Raw genomic sequence first — 18,339 nt, forward strand, 5'->3', positions numbered from 1 at the left:
TGGTGACGTCCTGACCCGGGACGCCGGGGTCCGATCGCTCGCAGCAGGCTTGCCAGCCGCTCGTCCCGGCCATGAATTGAGACCGCCCCGCCTGCTACGCCCGCGCCTTTCTTCTCTAGCCTCCTCCGCCCGCCGCCCGCGGGCCGGCTTCCTGGGGGGATGCTGGCTCTGGGCGTGGCGCCTGCACCATAAACTACCAGCAGCAGCTGGCCAACTCGGCTGCCATCCGGGCCGAGATCCAGCGCTTCCAGTGGGTCCACCACAATGTCTACTCCATCTGTGAGCTGCTGGGGTGCGTGGAGGACCGGTGCTGCAGAACCAGATCTGGCAGCACGTCATCGCCATGGAAGACGTCTTTGTGAACAGCTAGGAATGGACGCTGAGTCAGTCCGTCCGGGAGCTCAAAGTGGTGGCAGGTTCAAGCAAGAGATTGTTGTTGATGGACAGAGCTATCTGGTGCTGATTAGTGATGAAGGGGACCCCCCCACCCCGGAGGCGCAGTTTGCCATGTGGGTGGACGCAGTTATATTTGTCTTCAGCTTGGAGGATGAAATAAGTTTCCAGACGTTTACTGCAGTCAAATGGCCAACTATCGGAACATGAGCGAGATTCCTCTGGTTCTGGTGGGAACCCAGGATGCCATAAGTTTCACTAACCGAAGGGTCATTGATGATGCCAGGGCAAGGAAGCGCTCCAACGGCCTGAAGCGGTGCACGTACTATGAGACCTGTGTTATGTACGGGCTGAACGTGGAGAGGGACTTCCAGGAGGTTGCCCAGAAGATTGTTGCCACAGGGAAGAAGCAGCAGTTGTCCATAGGACCCTGCAAGTCACTGCCCAATTCTCCGGGCCATTCCACCATCTGCTCTGCACAGGTGTTCCCCATGCACATCAGCTAGATAAATAATGGAGGTGGGAGTTTAAGTGACTATTCCTCCTCCATTCCATAGACTCCCAGCACCAGCCAGAAGGAACTTCAGATGGATGTTCTTCCCATTGCCAACACGCCCACGCCTCCCATTGCCAACACGCCCACGCCGGTTCGCAAGCAGTCCAAGCAGGGTCCAACCGGTTCACCTCTCAGAAAGGGAGCGACCCAAAGAGAAGAAAGGCCTGGAGAGTCATGCGTACAGCATCAGGAGCAGCCAAGCCATGCCAATTATACAGGGCATGCTGTTGAAGCAAAGTGGCAAATTGTTGAATAAAGAGTGGAAAAAGAAATATGTTACCCTGTGTGACAATGGTGTGTGGACCTATCATCCAGGTTTACATGATTACATGCAGAATGTTCATGGTAAGGAGACTGACCTTCTGAGAACTACCATCAAAGTCCCAGGGAAGAGGCTACCCTGAGCCACGTCGGCCTGCATGCCCATCTCCAGGTCTAAAACCAATGGCCTCTCCAAGTACCTGAGGAGTTTACACATCTCATTCAATTCAGGGAATGTCACTAGTGCATCTGGGTCTCAGATGGCAAGCAGCATCAGCCTGGTCTCCTTCAACAGCCAACCAAATGGCATGCACCAGAGCTCCTACTCAGTCTCCAGAGCCAACCAGTGGAGTGAGGCTACAGTCATTACAAACTTGGCCATCAGCAGTGACATGGGGCTGGGTGACTCCGTATGCTCCAGCCCCAGTAACTCCAGCATCACCAGCCCACCTCCCCTCATACCAACAGAAAGAAGCACTGTAGGCAGAAAACCACCAGCAACTTCAAAGCTGATGGCCTGTCCGACACTACCAAAGAACAAGGAAACTTTGAGTTTATCATTGTGTCCCTCACTGGCCAAACGTGGCACTTTGAAACCACGACGAATGAGGAGTGGGACACCTGGGTCCAAGCCATCGAGCGCCAGATCCTGGTCAGCCTGGCCAGCCTGCAGTCGTGCAAGAGCAGCAAGAACAAGTCCCAGCTGATGAACCAGAGCGAGGCCGTGGCCCTGCAGTCAATCCGACACATGCACGGGAACTCCTACTGTGTGGACTGTGAGACCCAGAATCCTAACTGGGCCAGTTTGAACTTGGGAGCGTTCATGTGCATCAAGTGCTTAGTGATCCACTGGAATCTTGGCACCCACTTTTCCTGAGTCTGATCTCTGGACCTGGATGACTGGCCAGTTGAGCTTATCAAGATGATGTCATTCATTGGGAATGAGATACTCAACAGCGTCTGGGAAGAGAGCAGCCAGGGGTGGACGAAACCCTCAGTAGACTCCACAAGGGAAAAGAAGGAACAGTGGATCCATGCCAAGTATGAGCAGAAGCTCTTCCTGGCCCGGCTACCCTGCACGGAGCTGTCCCTGGGCCAGCACCTGCTGTGGGCCACCACAGACGAGGACCTGTGGACAGCCATCCTGCTGCTGGTGCACGGCTCCCGGGACGAGGTGAAAGAAACCTTCGGGGAGGGAGACAGAGACAGCCGCACTGTACTGCATCTGACCTGCTGCAAGGAAATGTGGTCCTGGCGCAGCTCCTGATCTGGTACAGGGTGGACGTCATGGCCTGAGATGCCCATGGGAACACAGCGCTGGCCTACACCTGGCAGGCCTCCAGGCAGGAATGCATCAATGTGCTGCTGGAGTATGGCTGCCCCGACGAGCGCTAAGTGCTCATGGCCACCCCTAACCTGTCCAGGAGAAACAATAACCAGAACAACAGCAGCGGGAGGGTGGCCACCATCATCTGAGGAACAGCCATGCCTGCCTGCCCGCCACACCCGGGATGCGGCAGCCTCGCAGCATACTCACTTGGAAGTCGCAACACGTGAGTCCCGTCGCATCCCCTCACTCTTCCTGGTGGTTCCTCCTCCTCCCCACCCACCCTCACCCCAAACAAAATCACAAAACCTGGACATCCTCAAGGGGTGAAGAGGCGGCTGGGAGACTGCAGAAGCAGCTCCTTTGCATAAACTCCCCTAAACCACAGGCAGGAGAGAGTGACAGGCCTTGGCTCTTTGATGATAGCACATAGCGCAGGACCCTTGTCCTGGTGGCACAAGGGATTTGGATCTGAGGGGGAGTGGAGGTGACGAACAAGGAGAAGGGGCAACTTTCCTTAACTGGCAGTTAAGCACATCAGTACATTTCACCTCTACCAAATGGAACACTTGGATTCCATCTCTTCTCTTGATGGCATAAATCAGAAGCAAGTACAGAGTTTGTCAGCTTTGAAGCCCTTATGATGGTATGTGTCAAATCAGTTGTAGGTAATCTGTCCAGGTAGAATACTGGCTTCATTCCACTTGTGTAGTTGAGTTCTTCCAGCATTACTGCTGTTTAATAGAAGATGATTGGTCATCACCAAGAAGAAAGCATATTAGCCAAGGAGGTAGTTATGCAGCATGCTCTGGTGCTTACCACGTTGTGATCGCAATACTCTTAGAAGCATCATATTATCCCAGACATGTTCTTTCAAGCCCCTGGAGTCCTCCTTTCTAATTCACTGTCATACTTTAGTATCTGTTTAATTTTTCAGTTCAAAGAGAGGAAATCAGTTGTCGAGTAACTTTCTTTTGACTGCAGTCTCCTTGGTACAAAAACAAAATGGGAAAAATAAGAATAACTCAGAAATTCAAAAGGAAATCACAAATTCAGCTAATAATAGCATTTTGAGTATATTTTTTAAACTAAATAAACACACAAAAGGCTATTTTTTTCCAACTGTAAGAGATATTTTCTGTTCTTTTGCCGAGGTGGATGTGTTAGTCTCAGGCCTTCCTGGGCCACATTGCCCAACTCACACGGGCTTCTGTATTATGTATTTAGTTAAGATGTGTGAAAATATATTTGAATAAAAGAAGTTCATAAATATGCATTGATTTGTTTTACAGACAAATGGCACCTCTCTTAATTTATAAATTGAACTGGATGTGAACTAATAATATGCAACTAGTTAAACTAGTTAAGAGGGTTACAGATCATTGTACATGGAAAATATTTCCAGCAGTAAACACTTCCATTAATGTGATCTACAGCTTTTAAAAAGGAGCATCTCAGAATAAGACGGTGGTACAATTTGCTTATTAAAATTGAGGAAAAAAAAAAGACACACTGGAATACATTAGAAAGGGAAAAGAAGGAATGTGATTTCTCATGATTGAAAGCATGATTTAGATCAGATACAGCTTTTGCTAACTAAGACCAAGGGGCTCTGGCAAGACGGGGTGGTTTTTCCGAATGCCAAACCGAGGTGCCTTACAAAGGCAGCTGCCGATAGTTCTGTGGCACAGACTGGCTCCTGAGAACCCAGACGACCTTGACCCGGCACCCCCACCCTCCATGCCAGTACCTCGCCTGATTTCCATCGCCACGGTATCTGGCCGCTTCAGACATCAGTGGGGGTAGTCAAATGTAGTCAGCCAAACCATGGCATCCCTTAGGTTAAAATAAAACGGAGTAGCTTTCCCAGAGCCTGTTGGCACTGGGGGGTGGTGGGGTGGAGAGAGAAGGGTTGTCACGATGGAAGACGAGGACACTAGTCTCATGTAGCACAGAAACACGAAGCCACACGCGCTGGCACAGCCTCCGGGGTGTTCCTTGCTCTCGTATATTAAACCTTACATTTTATAGGGGAAAAAAGAGAAGGAAGATAAGGTCGTTGTGTGTGCTCAAGCCTCTTTGTTGGTTCAAATTATTTGGTTATTTTGGTTTGTCTTGTTTCTTTAATTAGACTGTACATTTTAAGGTACAAGCCTTTCTATTATACAATGCCTCCCTATTCTGTATCTCTTAAACTACTGTTTTCTGGTTTTCAAGGACTTTGTAAATCTGGCTCATTCTACCAAACCAACAAATACATCCAGATAAATCTCCAGTGGCACCTAGAATGTTGTCCACTCATTTAAAAAGGTCTCCTAGCCCCACCCATTCCTTCATCAGGGAGCCAGAGTTGCATTGAGCTCTGCAGGGATTCTCCACCAAGAATCAGAATTGTCTGTGATTTTCCTCAAATGAATCCAGCGCTATTGAATGAGAATCTCTGCTTATCAGACGCGTGCATCCTTTTCTCCTCTTAAATAGTCCCGCAGGTGATTCTGAGGCCCACACGGTCCGCTTCCCTCCCTGCGCCCTGCCGGGCCCCCGCGCTGGAGGTGGTTGGATTGGTTCAAGTACTACAGCCCCATCTCGCGTCTTCTCACCGCTTCGGAGGAGATAGGCGCCTGGGATCCTGGAAGGCGGCCCGCCTTTGCAGCCTGGCCCAGCGGCTCCTGAGACTGGGGCGGACCTCACACCTGACCCCCGAGCGGCTAATCCTGCCCAACCGTCCCACCCGCCACGTGCCCTCGGGGCTGGAACGCTGCGCCCCGGGATCGGCCTCCCGGCCAGGGGGCGTCGGTGCGCAGGCGCGCGGAGCGGCAGTCGCAGCTACCTTCCCGCGCCGCTTCCGAGAGGGCGCCCTGGTCTTTACCCGGCCCGCAACGGCAGTGCTGGCGTCAGGGCGCGGTGGGGGCAAGGCGGGTGACGGGCAGCTGGGCGGTCCCGGGCCGAGAAAGGCGCCTCACCTGGCGCCTCCCGCCTTCCTTTTCACCTCAGGTTGCAGAGAGCCGCCACGGCAGGTGGAAGGGCCACGCCCCGCTCCCGCGAGGGGCACCGAGAGATGCTGGGGGAGGGGCAGGGACTCCAACCCTAGACCAGGTAGGCGGCGGACGAAGATTGGTGATACTTTCAGGTAAGAGGGAGCGGGGAGCGCCCCCTCGGCTTGGGGTGCCGGAGGTGTGCGGCGGGAGCCTTTCCGTGGGGCCCTCGCCCTGCAGGGTGGAGGCGGCATTGTGTTGGCCTCAGTTTCTAGTCCTGGTTCCCGAGGAGTCCCTGAAGGCTTCGCATAGGAAGTTTGCGCTGGAGTCGAACACCCCACAGGAACCCCAGTTAACGCCTCCCCATGGCCAGGGGCAGAGTTCTTGACACCTGTAGCTTAACGCAGGTGGAGATTCAGGGCTTGAATCGCTCGGCCACGCGCAACCCGCAGGGCACCCTCTCGGTACTGCTTCTGCCTTATTACCCTTAAAACAGGCGTCTCAGTTATTTGTATCCCACTGTTGGTTGGTTAAAAAAAATCTTTTTTCATGGGTTTGCCCTCTTTTCCTCATGAGCTGCGTTTCTGTCTTCAGTCCTGTAGGACACAATGTCTGAACAAGAGCGTATACAGGAATGTCTGCGGAAGGAAATAAGATCACTTCTCATTTCCACCAAAGATGGTTTGAGCCCACAGGAGTTGGAGAAGGAGTACCTTTTGATGGTTGGCAACCATCTACCACTCCGAATCCTTGGGTATCGGTCCACTATGGAGCTGGTATTGGACATGCCTGATGTTGTTAGTGTCTGCCACGGTGCAGGTGGTACTGTAATACTGAAAGGTAGGTTTCAGATTTTTGAAGGTCTGTAAACTTTGTAATAAAAACAATTGCTTAGTAAATAATTATTCTAGTTCTGCAGTTATTATGCATCCCAGCCAGTGGATTTTAATTTGGCGGGGGAGGGAGACTCATAGGTGCTTTTGAGGTTGTGGGCAAAGTTAGAACCTCTGCAAAATTAACCGTTCCCCAGACAATCGTGTACTCACAAAAACTACACTTTTACATATGATTTCAGGTTATTGGACCTTAAGTCAGGAGAAATAAAAAAAGGACTTCTTAATTATAAAAACATGTTTTAAATTCCGTGAAGCACAAGAAAAAACTATTGTAGGGAAGTTTGCACTTCATCCCAAGGGTTTCAGATCTGTCAGGAGTCAATTAGTTGTAGTAATAATACATTAAGTTATCTTTTCTTCAGCTGGTAGAATAGCTAGCAAGCTGTTGCCCAAAATGCAAGAAATCGAGGAATCAAGAGTTACTGTTTATCGTGCTGCCTGGATAAACAGCTCCTTGGAGAGTTAAAAACTATAAACCCAGATACTAAGGATAAAAATGGGAGTAAGTTTTCTACCTAAATATGATTTCTTTTTTTCACATCTCCTTAGCCATTCCAGATGAATCTACCAAAGGAATAGCAAGTTTAGTTGCAAAACAGAGGAGCAGCCATAAGGTTCGAAACTCTATGCATAAGGGAAGACCTAGTCTTTATTCTGGACCAAGATCTCATCGGCGAGTACCTTACCGAGGAAGGGTTGCCCCTATTCTTCCAGCTGTTGTGAAGAGTGAGTTGAAGGACCTGTTGGCGTTATCTCCTGTTCTCCTTTCTGATTTTGAAAAGGCATTTGCCAAAAGATTTGGACGACCATTCCAGTACGTGCAATATGGATTTCTCTCTATGTTCGAAGTGCTGAATGCGGCTTCAGATGTCATTTCTGTAGAGCAGACCAGAGCAGGTTCTTTGTTGATGCTGAAGAAGAATGTAACAGAGGAAAAGCAGAGAGGATGTCCAGCAGGTATGCATGTGAGCAAATGTTGGAGCAGTCCTGGCACATAGAGGGGTGCGTAATGGCTCAGGTCCATGAGTTTGTTAGAGTTGAAGCCTGGCTCTACTACTTGCTAGCTCAGTGGTCCCGGGCAAACTGTTCAATCTACTTAAGCCTTAGTTTCCTTGTCTTTGAAATAGAAATAACAGTATTTGCCTCTCGGGGTTGTGTTGAGTGCCTTACATGAGGTGAGTTCTGTAAAGTCTCTGGCATTTAGTAAGCTGATAATAAGTGGTAGCTGTTATTATTTTAAAAACTACAAGATCAGCTCTCGAACACTGTAAGTGAACTTTACATGAATGTGTTCATGTAAGTAAGCTATGTGGAAAATGAAAAGTTAAAATATTTAAATGATTAGCCTTAACCCTTCTAATCTTTGCCATCACTGGGGCTTATCCTAGGGTACACTTTGGTAATTTTTGTGGTGTAATAATAACCACCTTATCTGTATAGCATTTTACCTTGCATTCTCATTACCATACTAGGTAGGGTAAGTAACTGTGTGTTATAGATAAGGAAATCAAAGCTCAGGAAAACTAAATGGCTTTTCCAAAGCCACATGGCTGGAAAAGTGGTACAGCTAGAGTTAGATACCCAGCTGTTATTGCTGCCCATGCAGTGAGTTTCTGCCCAACTGCTGTGTACATTAAAGGCTCAAGAGACCGATGTGACCATCTGCATAGTATCTCCCTTGACAATATATGGTTTATACACTGAGCATAGACGGAGCCTACTTGGGAGCATTCTATGCCTATTTCAGTGATTTTCTTTTTCTCTAAAATCTGTATTTAGATTAACATAGGTGAACCATGAGGATGTGTCGCACGTTTATAAACCAGTATTTACACTGTGCTGGGTGATGTAGTTTAAGGATATGAGGATATACTTGGATAGGGAAGGCTCTGGAGGCCAGTAAGTGTTTCAAGTCTAGCCCTCAACTTTATTAGTATTCTTGAAGTCCTAAAACTTGGGAAGACTAACTCATACTATTAAACTTGCAAGAGGTTGAGTTGTAGAAAGCACTTTACCAATTTATTGAATAGTGGGGGGTGAATATTCCTTTCCAGTGATTTTGTTCATGTTCTCCATCCGTGGTTCCTACTTCTATCATCAGGATATCTTGAAGTCAACTGGTGGGTTTTTTTGTTTTGTTTTGTTTTGTTTTGTTTGTGAACTTGGCCTTAGGGTAAAGAAAGAGCTAGGCTGTGGTGAAGTCTGGTGATGTATCTTTCATGTCATACAACAGAATACACCTCTCCAGTGGTATTCCCCCTTCCTATAAATCTTGAAGAATTTATACTTTATTCTGTAGCTTTTCATCCTCCCAGAACTGTGGTACTACTAGTGGTTATCCAGTTTGAAAAGCATAGTGCTAAGCAGGCTCCTTGGAGACTTTTTTGTCTCCTAAATAGGATACAGCTTTTTACATATTGAATCCCACCTCTCTGTAATTATATTCAGGTGACCTTAAGTGGACTTTTAGATAGCCTCAACCTTTTTGGTAACAGTTATGATCTCTGTCTTCCTCTATGGATGACTAATAACTTATACTGTATGTAAGTTTTGGCTTGATATAAAATTGTAACCTTTCTTTTATTAATTTTTACTTCTAAGTTGAAGGCAGTTAGCTCACAGTAGCCTCTGTATGTAGCCACCAGAAAATGAAATAGAAGTTGCTAGTGACAATTTTTCTCTCTTCTTCTATTACTCACAAAAGGTAAAATTTTTACCCAGCCATTTAGAATGAAACAAGGGTCATACTCCACAGGCTTTCCGGTAGCAAAGTCATGCTTTTCACAACCCACTTCAAACATGGAACCACAGAAGCAAATAATGAGCATGGAAAAGACTTCCAAGTTAACTGTAGTGGAGACTTCAAGGCTGAATCACACTGAAAAATTAAACCAGGTGAGAGATAAGAATTTGGAGATATAAATATACGATGTTTTTAAATTCAGTGGTGTTAACACTTTGATCTGATGGAAAAGTTGACCTTTTAAAAACTGAAGTCATTCAGTTATTTCAAATTTGACTAAGCATTTCCTATGGTTCTGTAGATTAGTAAGCAGTGAGAAGTGGAGTGAAAGAAGAGTACAATTGTATCAACTCCACGGTTTCCACCATTTTCTGCAAATGACTCCCAACTCCCAAACCTGTATCTCTTGTTCCAGTTCCTCACCAAAGTTACAGAAGTATATTTGCAATTTATCTCATGAATATCTTCTGAATGGCTGCTCCTGAGCATAATAATCCTGGTATTTTTCTGTGACTGTAAATGCTGAAGGACTTTGAATAAAATCTATTAGAATATAACCGATAAATGCCTGGCTAAATCATCATGTTAACAACTTAAGTTAGAGCTCAGAACTAGTACATGGAAATTAAGTTCAAAACATGAAAATGCCTGATTTCTTCTAAAATTAGCTTTAGTAACATAATTTACATGTAGTAAAATTTACTCATTTTAACTGTACAGTTTGAGTTTTGATTAATATATAATTATGTAATCACCATCAAAATAAAAAACAGAACGTTTCCATCACCCCCAAAAAAGCTCCTTCATGCCACTTTTGTAGTTTTTTTCCCCAACTGCAGCCGCAGACAACCACTGCTTTCTATGATTTTGACTTCCAGGAATTTCGTATAAGTGGAATCAAACAGTATCTAAGCTTTTGTGTTTGGCTTTTTAAACTTAGTAGAATACTTGTGAGGTTCATCCAAGATGTATGTATCAGTAATTTGTTCCTTTTTCTTGTTTGGTATTAGTACGTTATACAGATACACCTAAATTTGTTATCCCTTGCCCATTAGATGACATTTGGGTTATTTCCTCTTTGGTCCTTTACTTATAAAGCCGCTATCAATATTTGCATACATCTTGTATGGACATAGTTCATTTCTCTTGTGTAAATACCTAGGAGTTGGATTACTGCATCGTATGTAGTAAGTGTATGTTATGCCTAGGCGTCCTCATAGCTTAGCTCCCACATATCAGTGAAAACGTGATTTTTCAGTTTTCCATTCCTGAGTTACTTCACTCAGAATAATAGTCTCCATTCTCATCAGGGTCACAGCAAAATGCCATTAATTCATTCCTTTTTATGGCTGAGTAGTATTCTATCATATCTCTGTCTCTCTCTCTCATATAAATGAGAGAGAGAGATATATATCATATATATATCATATATATATGCGCCATAGTTTATTTACTTGATTGATGGGCATTTGGGTTGGTTCCATGATTTTGCAATTACAATTTGTGCTGCTATAAATGTGCATCTGCAAGTATCTTTTTCGTATAATGATTTCTTTTCCTCTGGGTAATGGCATGTAGCCACTACTGTAGTATCATACTGAATAGTTTTCATTCCCCTAAAAGTCCTCTGTGCTTGCACCTATTCATCTGTCTCGTCCCTTAATCCCATGGTAACCACTGGTCTTTTTACCTTTGCCATAGTTTTGCTTTTTCCAGAGAGTCATATAGTTGGACTTATAGAGCATGTAGCCTTTCAAATTGGGTTCTTTCACTTAGTAATATGCATTTAAGGTTCCTCTCTGTCTTTTCATGGCTTGATAGTGCATTTCGTTTTGGCACTGAGTAATATTCCATTGTCTGATACTACAGTTTATCCACTCAAACTGAAGGACATCTTGGTTGTTTCCTCATAAAGTTGCTATAAACATGTGTGTGGGTTTTTTGTGTGGATAGCAGTTTTCAATTCATGTGGGTAAATACGAAGGAGTACAGTTGCTAAATTGTCAGATAAAGGTATGTTTGTTTTTATAAGAAACTGCTAAACTGTCTTCCAAAGTGGTGGTACCATTTTGCATTCTCACCAGTGTTGAATGAATGTTTCTGTTGTTCCCCATTGCTGGTCAGCATTTGGTGTGGCTAGTGTTTTAGATTTTGGCCATTCTAATAGCTGTATAGTGGTATTTCATTGCCGTTTTAATTTGAAATCCCCTAATGACATGATGTTGAACATCTTTTCATATGCTTACTTGCCATCGGGTATATCTTCTTTAGTGAGAGATCTGTTCAGGTATTTTGTCCATTTTTTAAAAATTTGATTGTTTATTTTCTTATTGCTGAGTTTTAAGAGTTTTTTTTTTTTTTTTTTGAATAATAGTCTTTTATCAGATGTGTCTTGCAAATACTTCCTTCTAATCTGTGGCTTGTTTCTCAATCTTTTGACATTGTCTTATAGAGAAAAGGTTTTTAATCTTAAGACCAGGCAATCAATTATTTCTTTCATGTATTGTGCCATTGGTGTTGTATCTAGAAACCCATCACCTTATCCAAAGTCAGCCAGTGTTACCTATGTTGTCTTCAAGGAGTTTTATAGTTTTGAATTTTACATTTAGGTCTATGATCCATTTTAAGTTAATGTTTGTGAAGGGTGTAAGGTTTAGATATGTGTGTGGGGGGTCATTTTTGTTTTCGTGGGTTTTTTTGCAAGTGGATGTTCAATTCTAGTACCATTTGTGAAAAGACTATGTTTGATTCATTAGGTTGCTTTTGCTCCTTTATCAAAGATCAGTTCACTATATTTATGTGAGTCTATGTCTAGGTTCTCTAGTCTGTTCCACTGGTCAGTCTGTTCTTTCACCATTACCATACTGTCTTGGTTACTGTAGCTTTTTTAGTAAGTCTTGAAGTTAGGTAGCGTCAATCCTCTGGCTTTATTCTTCAATATTTTGTTGGCTATTCTGGATCTTTTGCCTCCTATATAAATTTCAGTGTCAATTTGTTGATATTCACAAAATAACTTGCTTAGATTTTGTTTGGGATTGAATTGAATCTATAAATCGAATTGGGAAGAACTAATATCTGGACAATATTGAGTTTTTCTATCCATGAACATGGAATAGTTCTCCGTTTATTTCTTCTTTGATATCTTTCATCGGAGTTTTGCAGGATTCCTTATACAGATCTTGTACATATTTTGTTAGATTTATACTTAAGTATTATATTTGGGGGAGTGCTAATGTAAATAGTATTTTTTTGAATTTCAGATTTCACTTATTACTGGAATATGGGAAAATGATTGACTTTTGTACATTAACCTTGCATCCTGCAACCTTGCTATAATTGCTAATTAGTTCCAGGAGTTTTTAGAAAAATCTGTCATATTTTCTACATAGATTATGTGATCTGTGAATAAGGGACAGTTTTATTTCTTCCTTCCCAGTCTGTTTGTTTCATTTCCTTTTCTTGACTTATTGCATTTACTAGGACTCCAGCAAGATGTTGCAAAGCAGTGGGAGGGAACACTCTTTGCCTTGTACCTGGTTAAGTATTTTTTAGAATTTCACTTTATCTTTTTTGTTTATTATCTATATTTTTCTATTTTATAGTTTTAGTGGATGCCTTAGGGTTTTCAACCTGTATTTTTAACTTATCACAATTGACCTTCATATAATATTATAACATTTCATATAAAATATAAGAACCACGGAATAGTAAATTTACATTTCCCCTCTTCCATCCTTTGTGCTCTTATTGTGATACATTTTAGTTCTCATGTTATATACCTCTTAATACATTGTTATTTTTGCTTAGAAAATGTTTAAGGTAAATAGGAATATTTATTTTAATACTAAAATATTAAAAACATAAAAGTCAAATTTTAAGAAATTAAACATGAAAAAAACTTGTTTACTTACACTTATTTCTGATGCTCTCCAATTCTTTCTGTTTAAATTTCTCTCCAGTATAGTTTTCTTTCTGCTTGGAAAATTTTAACATATCCTCTAAGATAAACCTGCTGATGGTGTATATTCTTAGCTTTTATCCATCTGAAAAAGTCTATTTTTCATTTTCATTTTGAAATATTATTTTTCCAGGTATAGAATTCTATCTAGTTTGATAGTTTTTGCCCCCTTTTAGTGCTTCAGAGACGTTATTCCATTTTTTTCTCTTCGTAGTTTTTTTCCCTCTGATGCTTTCAGGATTTTCTCTTTGTTTGGTTTTCCACAGTTTGATTGTAGCATCCTTTGGTGTACTTTTCTTTATTTTTCTGCCTGGGATTCATTGAACTTATTGCATCATTGAGCTTCTTGTATGTAGGTTTATAATTTTCATGAAATCTGGATATTTTGTCTTCAAATATTTTTTTCTCCTTTCCTCTTTTGGAGTACAATAACATCTATTTTAGACTGCTTGTTATTTTCTTGCAGGTCACTGATGCTCTTTTTCTTTCATTGCAGTTCTCTTTTTTTCCCCACTGTGTGCTTCATTTTATATAGTTTCAATTGCTGTCTTCAAACTGGTTAATCTTTTCTCCAGAATGTAACCTAATTCCATCCAGATTATTTTTCATTCAGATGTTGCATTTTTCATCTCCAGGTATTCCACATGGGTCTTTTTAATATCTCATTTCTTCTATTCATTATGTTAATACCTTATGGACATAAGCATATGTGTAAGGTTTATAATAACTGTTTTAGAGGGCTTGTCTAGTTTTATTATCTGTGCCATTTCCAGTTTTTTTTTTTTCCTATTGATTTTTTTTCCCTGACATGATCATATTCTACCACTTCACATGGTTGGTAACTTTTGACTGGATGCTAGACCATTGTGAACATTTCATTGTTGGGCTTTACATATAAATTACTTTGACTCAATTTGATCATTTTGAGTTTTTCTGTTAAGCTGTATTAGAGTGGGTGCTATAGACTGAATTATATTCTCCCCATATTTATATATTTAAGCCCTAGCCTCCAATATGATGATATTAGGAGATGGGGTCTTTAGGAAGTAATTAAGGTTAGATTAGGTTATGAAAGTGGGGTCCTTATAATGGGATAAACAGCTTATAAGAAGAGACACTAGAGAGTTTGCTCTCCCCACGGGAGCACCCTGAGAAAAGGCCATATAAGTACACAGCAAGAAGGTGGCCATCTGCAAGTCAGAAAGAGAGTGCTCACCAGGAACCAAATTGGGTAGTACAGGTCAAATATCCCTTATCTGAAATGCTTGGTTGAGTATCTCTTATCCGAATATTTGCATATACATAATGAGATATCTTGGAGATGGGATCCCAGTCTAAATATGAAATTCATGTATGTTTCATATATACCTTATATACATAAGCTGAAGGCAATTTTATACAATGTTTAGATAATTTTGTGCATGAAACAAAGTCTTGACTGTGTTTTGACTGTGACTCATCACATAAGGTTGGGTATGGGATCTTCTACTTGTGGCATCATATTGGCATTGAAAAATTGGGATTTGGGAGCATTTCAAATTTCAGATTTTTGGATTTGGGATGTTCAACCTATGCCTTAATCTTGGACTTCCCAGCCTCCAGAACTATAAGAAAAATTCTGTCATTTAAGGCACCCAGTCTATGGTATTTTGTTATGGCAGCCTGAGCAGACCAAGATGCGCAGGTCCAGAACAGCCTTCAATCCAGGGCTAATTTAGCCCCACCACTGAAGCATTACCTTTCTAAGGATTGACTCAATGCATTACGAAGTACTCCTACTCTGTCTAGTGGGAACACTGTTCCTAGCCTTATGTGAGCTCGGAGTATTGTTCAGCCTGTTGCTTCTTGTTTGTTTCTCCAGCCTCAAAGAACTTCTCTCCACTTGCACAGATCGGTACTCATCCAGAAACTTAAGGGAGTTCTTCTGCAGATCTCTAGAGCTATTTCTGTGCCACTCCTCCTTTTCCATACTCAATCCTGCAAATTTTAGCATCCTCATTATCTCAAAATCTGTCTCCTCAATTCATCTAGACTGCCAGGCTCTGTTTCTGTTACTTCTTCCTACACTATCCTGAAAGCTCTCCAGGCTGTAAGGTGGACAGGGTGTAGGAGGGGTGGGTTCAAGGCTCACCTCTCAGTTCTGCATTGTTATTCAACAGCTCTAGATCATTGTTTCGTACATTTTTCCAATTTTCTAGTTATTTATGACAGGAGAGTGGAAGCTATAACTTTTATTTTAAATGGTGAAAGTAATTCTTAATACAGAAAACTCAAGCCTAAAAGGAGTTATAGTCTTGCTACCAAGAAAGAGTGTTCATTTGTTGCTTTCTTAGTAATTTTCCTATTTTTAGATTATTTTGATTTCTTTTGACATTTCCTGTGCTGAAGAAGCCTGAAACCAGCCTGTTTATCTTTCTTTGTAGGGAAGCTGACTAACTGCATGCTTGTCAAAATCTTTTTCTTTGAAATTCAGAAAGATGATGATGAATTGTTCTGTTCTTTCTCATTCTTTTCATCAAAGAAAATCTTCATTTTTTAAAAATGGCTTTTGTTAAACTGACCTCCAGAAAAGTATCAATATATGCTTCAACTCAGAGTGTGGTAGTGTCTTTTTTCCCGTAGTTTCTGATTATATAACTCTCAGGATTCTGCGTGGTTATTAACTCAAATGTCAATCCTTGAAAGATGGTTAAGTACAAAAATTTTTTCTCATCAAAAAGCCAAACATAGAGTCTAATTGTTTCACATCCATTTTTGGTTACTGACAAAGTTGATTTTTTAATCAGCCATTTTTATTACTTTTAAGTTACTTTTAAAAAGTTCATTTTAATGTTTTTTAAGACAAGTCTCCCCTGGTTAGTCTCCTTTCAGACTTTTTTTCCATTTTTTTCCTGAAAGTTTAGAATTGTTTTTGTAAGTTCCAAAATTTCAATGAGATTTCTTAGAATTAAGTTTAAAATTTTTGAAGAGACTTCATGCATTTCATTAAGTGCATTCATTAACATGTTGTAGTTCTCTGTTTATTCAAGTTTTAATCTTATGCTTTTCATTGCAGATATGTAGTTTTCTTTATTAGAGTTTGGCACATTTCTCGAAATTGTATTCTTAGATATTATATGTTGTGATACTTTTTTCTTTTTCTTTTTTTTTTTTTTTTTTGAGATGGAGCCTTGCTCTGTCACCCAGACTGGAGTGCAGTGGTGGGATCTCAGCTCACTGCAACCTGTCTCCTGGGTTCAAGCGATTCTCCTGCCTCAGCCACCCAAGTAGCTGGAATTACAGAGCTGTGCCACCACACCTGGATAATTTTGGTATTGTTTGGTAGAGATGAGGTTTCCTCATGTTGGCCAGGGTGGTCTTGAATTCCTGACCTTGAATGCCTGCCTCAGCCTCCCAAAGTGTTAGGATTATAGGCATGAGCCACTACGCCTGGCCAGTTATGATACTGTTTTTTGCCATTAAGACTGGAATTCTAAGTGCTCATGGTTTAGAAAGAAAGAAATTGACTATTAAATATTGTTTTGAAACTACCGTAGCAAACGTGGTTTTTCAATAGTTTTCCCATAGGTTTTCCCAGTAGACTACCCTATCATTTATGAACAGTAGATTTGCTGTTCCCTTTTCAGTATTTAAAGTTCTTATTTCCATTTTCTAAATTTATTGTGCTGACTAAAACTTCCAGAAAAAAATAATTATAATGTATATTTCTTTTTTTCAAAAATTTTCCACTCTATAGAATTTAGCAGGAAGACTCTACCTTTTAACTGTGAGAGCCAGACAGTAACGAATGCAGAGTTGAGGACATTTGCTCATGGCATGGCTCCAAGTTGAGGAGTGGGAGAGATGCAGATACACTTTCTTCTGTATTTTCTTTGAGTTTCATCCTGAGTTTTGCAGCTCTAATAATTCCTCATAGATGCAGCCTAATAACCACAGTTCACTTCCAGTTGAAGTTTTTGCCACCAGAACAATTTAAATCTTGTTCTGAGAGGGGGGTGGGTTCTAATTCCTAAACTATGAATTTTAATTTATGGTAGGACTACATAATTATCACTACATAATTATCAGATCTCACATAATCCTATTTACAAAAAGTGCGTCTTTCCATTTCTTCAAAACTGTAGATCTATTAGTTTGCTAGATGTTTCCTCAAAACTCTACAAGTTTATGTTTTTATGTGCATAGGAAAACATATAACAAAGTTAAAGTGTAAACTTTTTTCTTTTTGATCATCTGTATCTTTTGTTCTTCCATAGTGAACATGCATCATTTTTGTCACAAGAAAATATTACTAAAATGAAAAAAGTTTTTCCTTTGTAAAATGAGGATCAGAATATCTTCACTTTCCTCCTGCAAGAGAAAGAGGCTGGCTTGGCCATTTGTATCCCACCCCTGCCCGTTGCTTTATTTCACAAAGCAATTTGTTAGAACAGTTTAAGGCCTCTTTTGAAAGGCATTCAGTTTTATTTTGACTTCTTGAGAGGGAATTTAGAGGAGAAATGAACATTTTAATGGGTGAATAGCATATGGATTTAGCTATACTTTCTGGTGGGTGAAGCCTCAGGTGCTGTGTCCAGCCCAGGTCATCAGAATTTTCTGCATTGTGTGTAGTTCTAGACCACAGATTACATTGCTTTCCGTTAATAGGTATTTACCTTTAAGAGTAGCAATTTGTCAAGGAATAGAGATCTTGCATTTCTAGGATCTCTAGCCTTAATACCATTTAAGAGTACACCATCCTGCCAGGTGCAGTGGCTCATGCCTATAATCCTAACACTTTGGGAGGCGGAGGTGGGCGGATCACTTGAGGTCAGGAGTTCAAGACCAGCCTGGCCAACATGGTGAAACCCCATGTCTACTAAAAATACAAGAAATAGCTGGGGTGTGGTGGCATGTGCCTGTAGTCCCAGCTACTCAGGAGGCTGAGGTGGGAGAATCTCTTGAACCCAGGAGGCAGAGGTTGCAATGAACCGAGACTGCGCCACTGTGCTGCAGCCTGGGCGAGAGAGTGAGACTTTGTCTCAAAAAAAAAAAAAAAAAAAAGAGTACTCCATTCTACCTGTTCCCTGCCCCCTCTGTCTTTTTTTTTTTTTTTATTATACTTTAAGTTCTAGGGTACATGTGCATAACGTGCAGGTTACATATGTATACATGTGCCATGTTGGTGTGCTGCACCCATCAACTCGTCAGCACCCATCAATTCATCATTTATATCAGGTATAACTCCCCA

At 41.6% G+C, this 18,339-nt stretch overlaps 1 protein-coding gene and 1 pseudogene across 6 annotated transcripts in view; both read left to right on the forward strand.

Moving 5' to 3' along the window:
- Window positions 1-492: 492 nt before the first annotated feature.
- On the forward strand, window positions 493-2,686 carry LOC111527798 (annotated as a pseudogene).
- A 2,436-nt stretch (window positions 2,687-5,122) lies between these two features.
- Window positions 5,123-18,339, forward strand: part of TDRD5 (tudor domain containing 5) — a 91,521-nt gene continuing 78,304 nt past the window's right edge. For 2 of the 6 annotated variants that reach the window (XM_023194255.3, XM_023194257.3), the window contains exons 1-4: window positions 5,340-5,633; window positions 6,107-6,352; window positions 6,958-7,365; window positions 9,113-9,303. In XM_023194255.3, the coding sequence (XP_023050023.1) occupies window positions 6,121-6,352; window positions 6,958-7,365; window positions 9,113-9,303 (831 nt within the window). In that variant the 5' untranslated portion in view covers window positions 5,340-5,633; window positions 6,107-6,120. The other 4 variants (XM_023194259.2, XM_023194258.2, XM_023194256.3 and 1 more) reach the window with 4 other exon arrangements.

This window comes from Piliocolobus tephrosceles, chromosome 1 (assembly GCF_002776525.5).
Source record: "Piliocolobus tephrosceles isolate RC106 chromosome 1, ASM277652v3, whole genome shotgun sequence".
NCBI lineage: Eukaryota > Metazoa > Chordata > Mammalia > Primates > Cercopithecidae > Piliocolobus > Piliocolobus tephrosceles.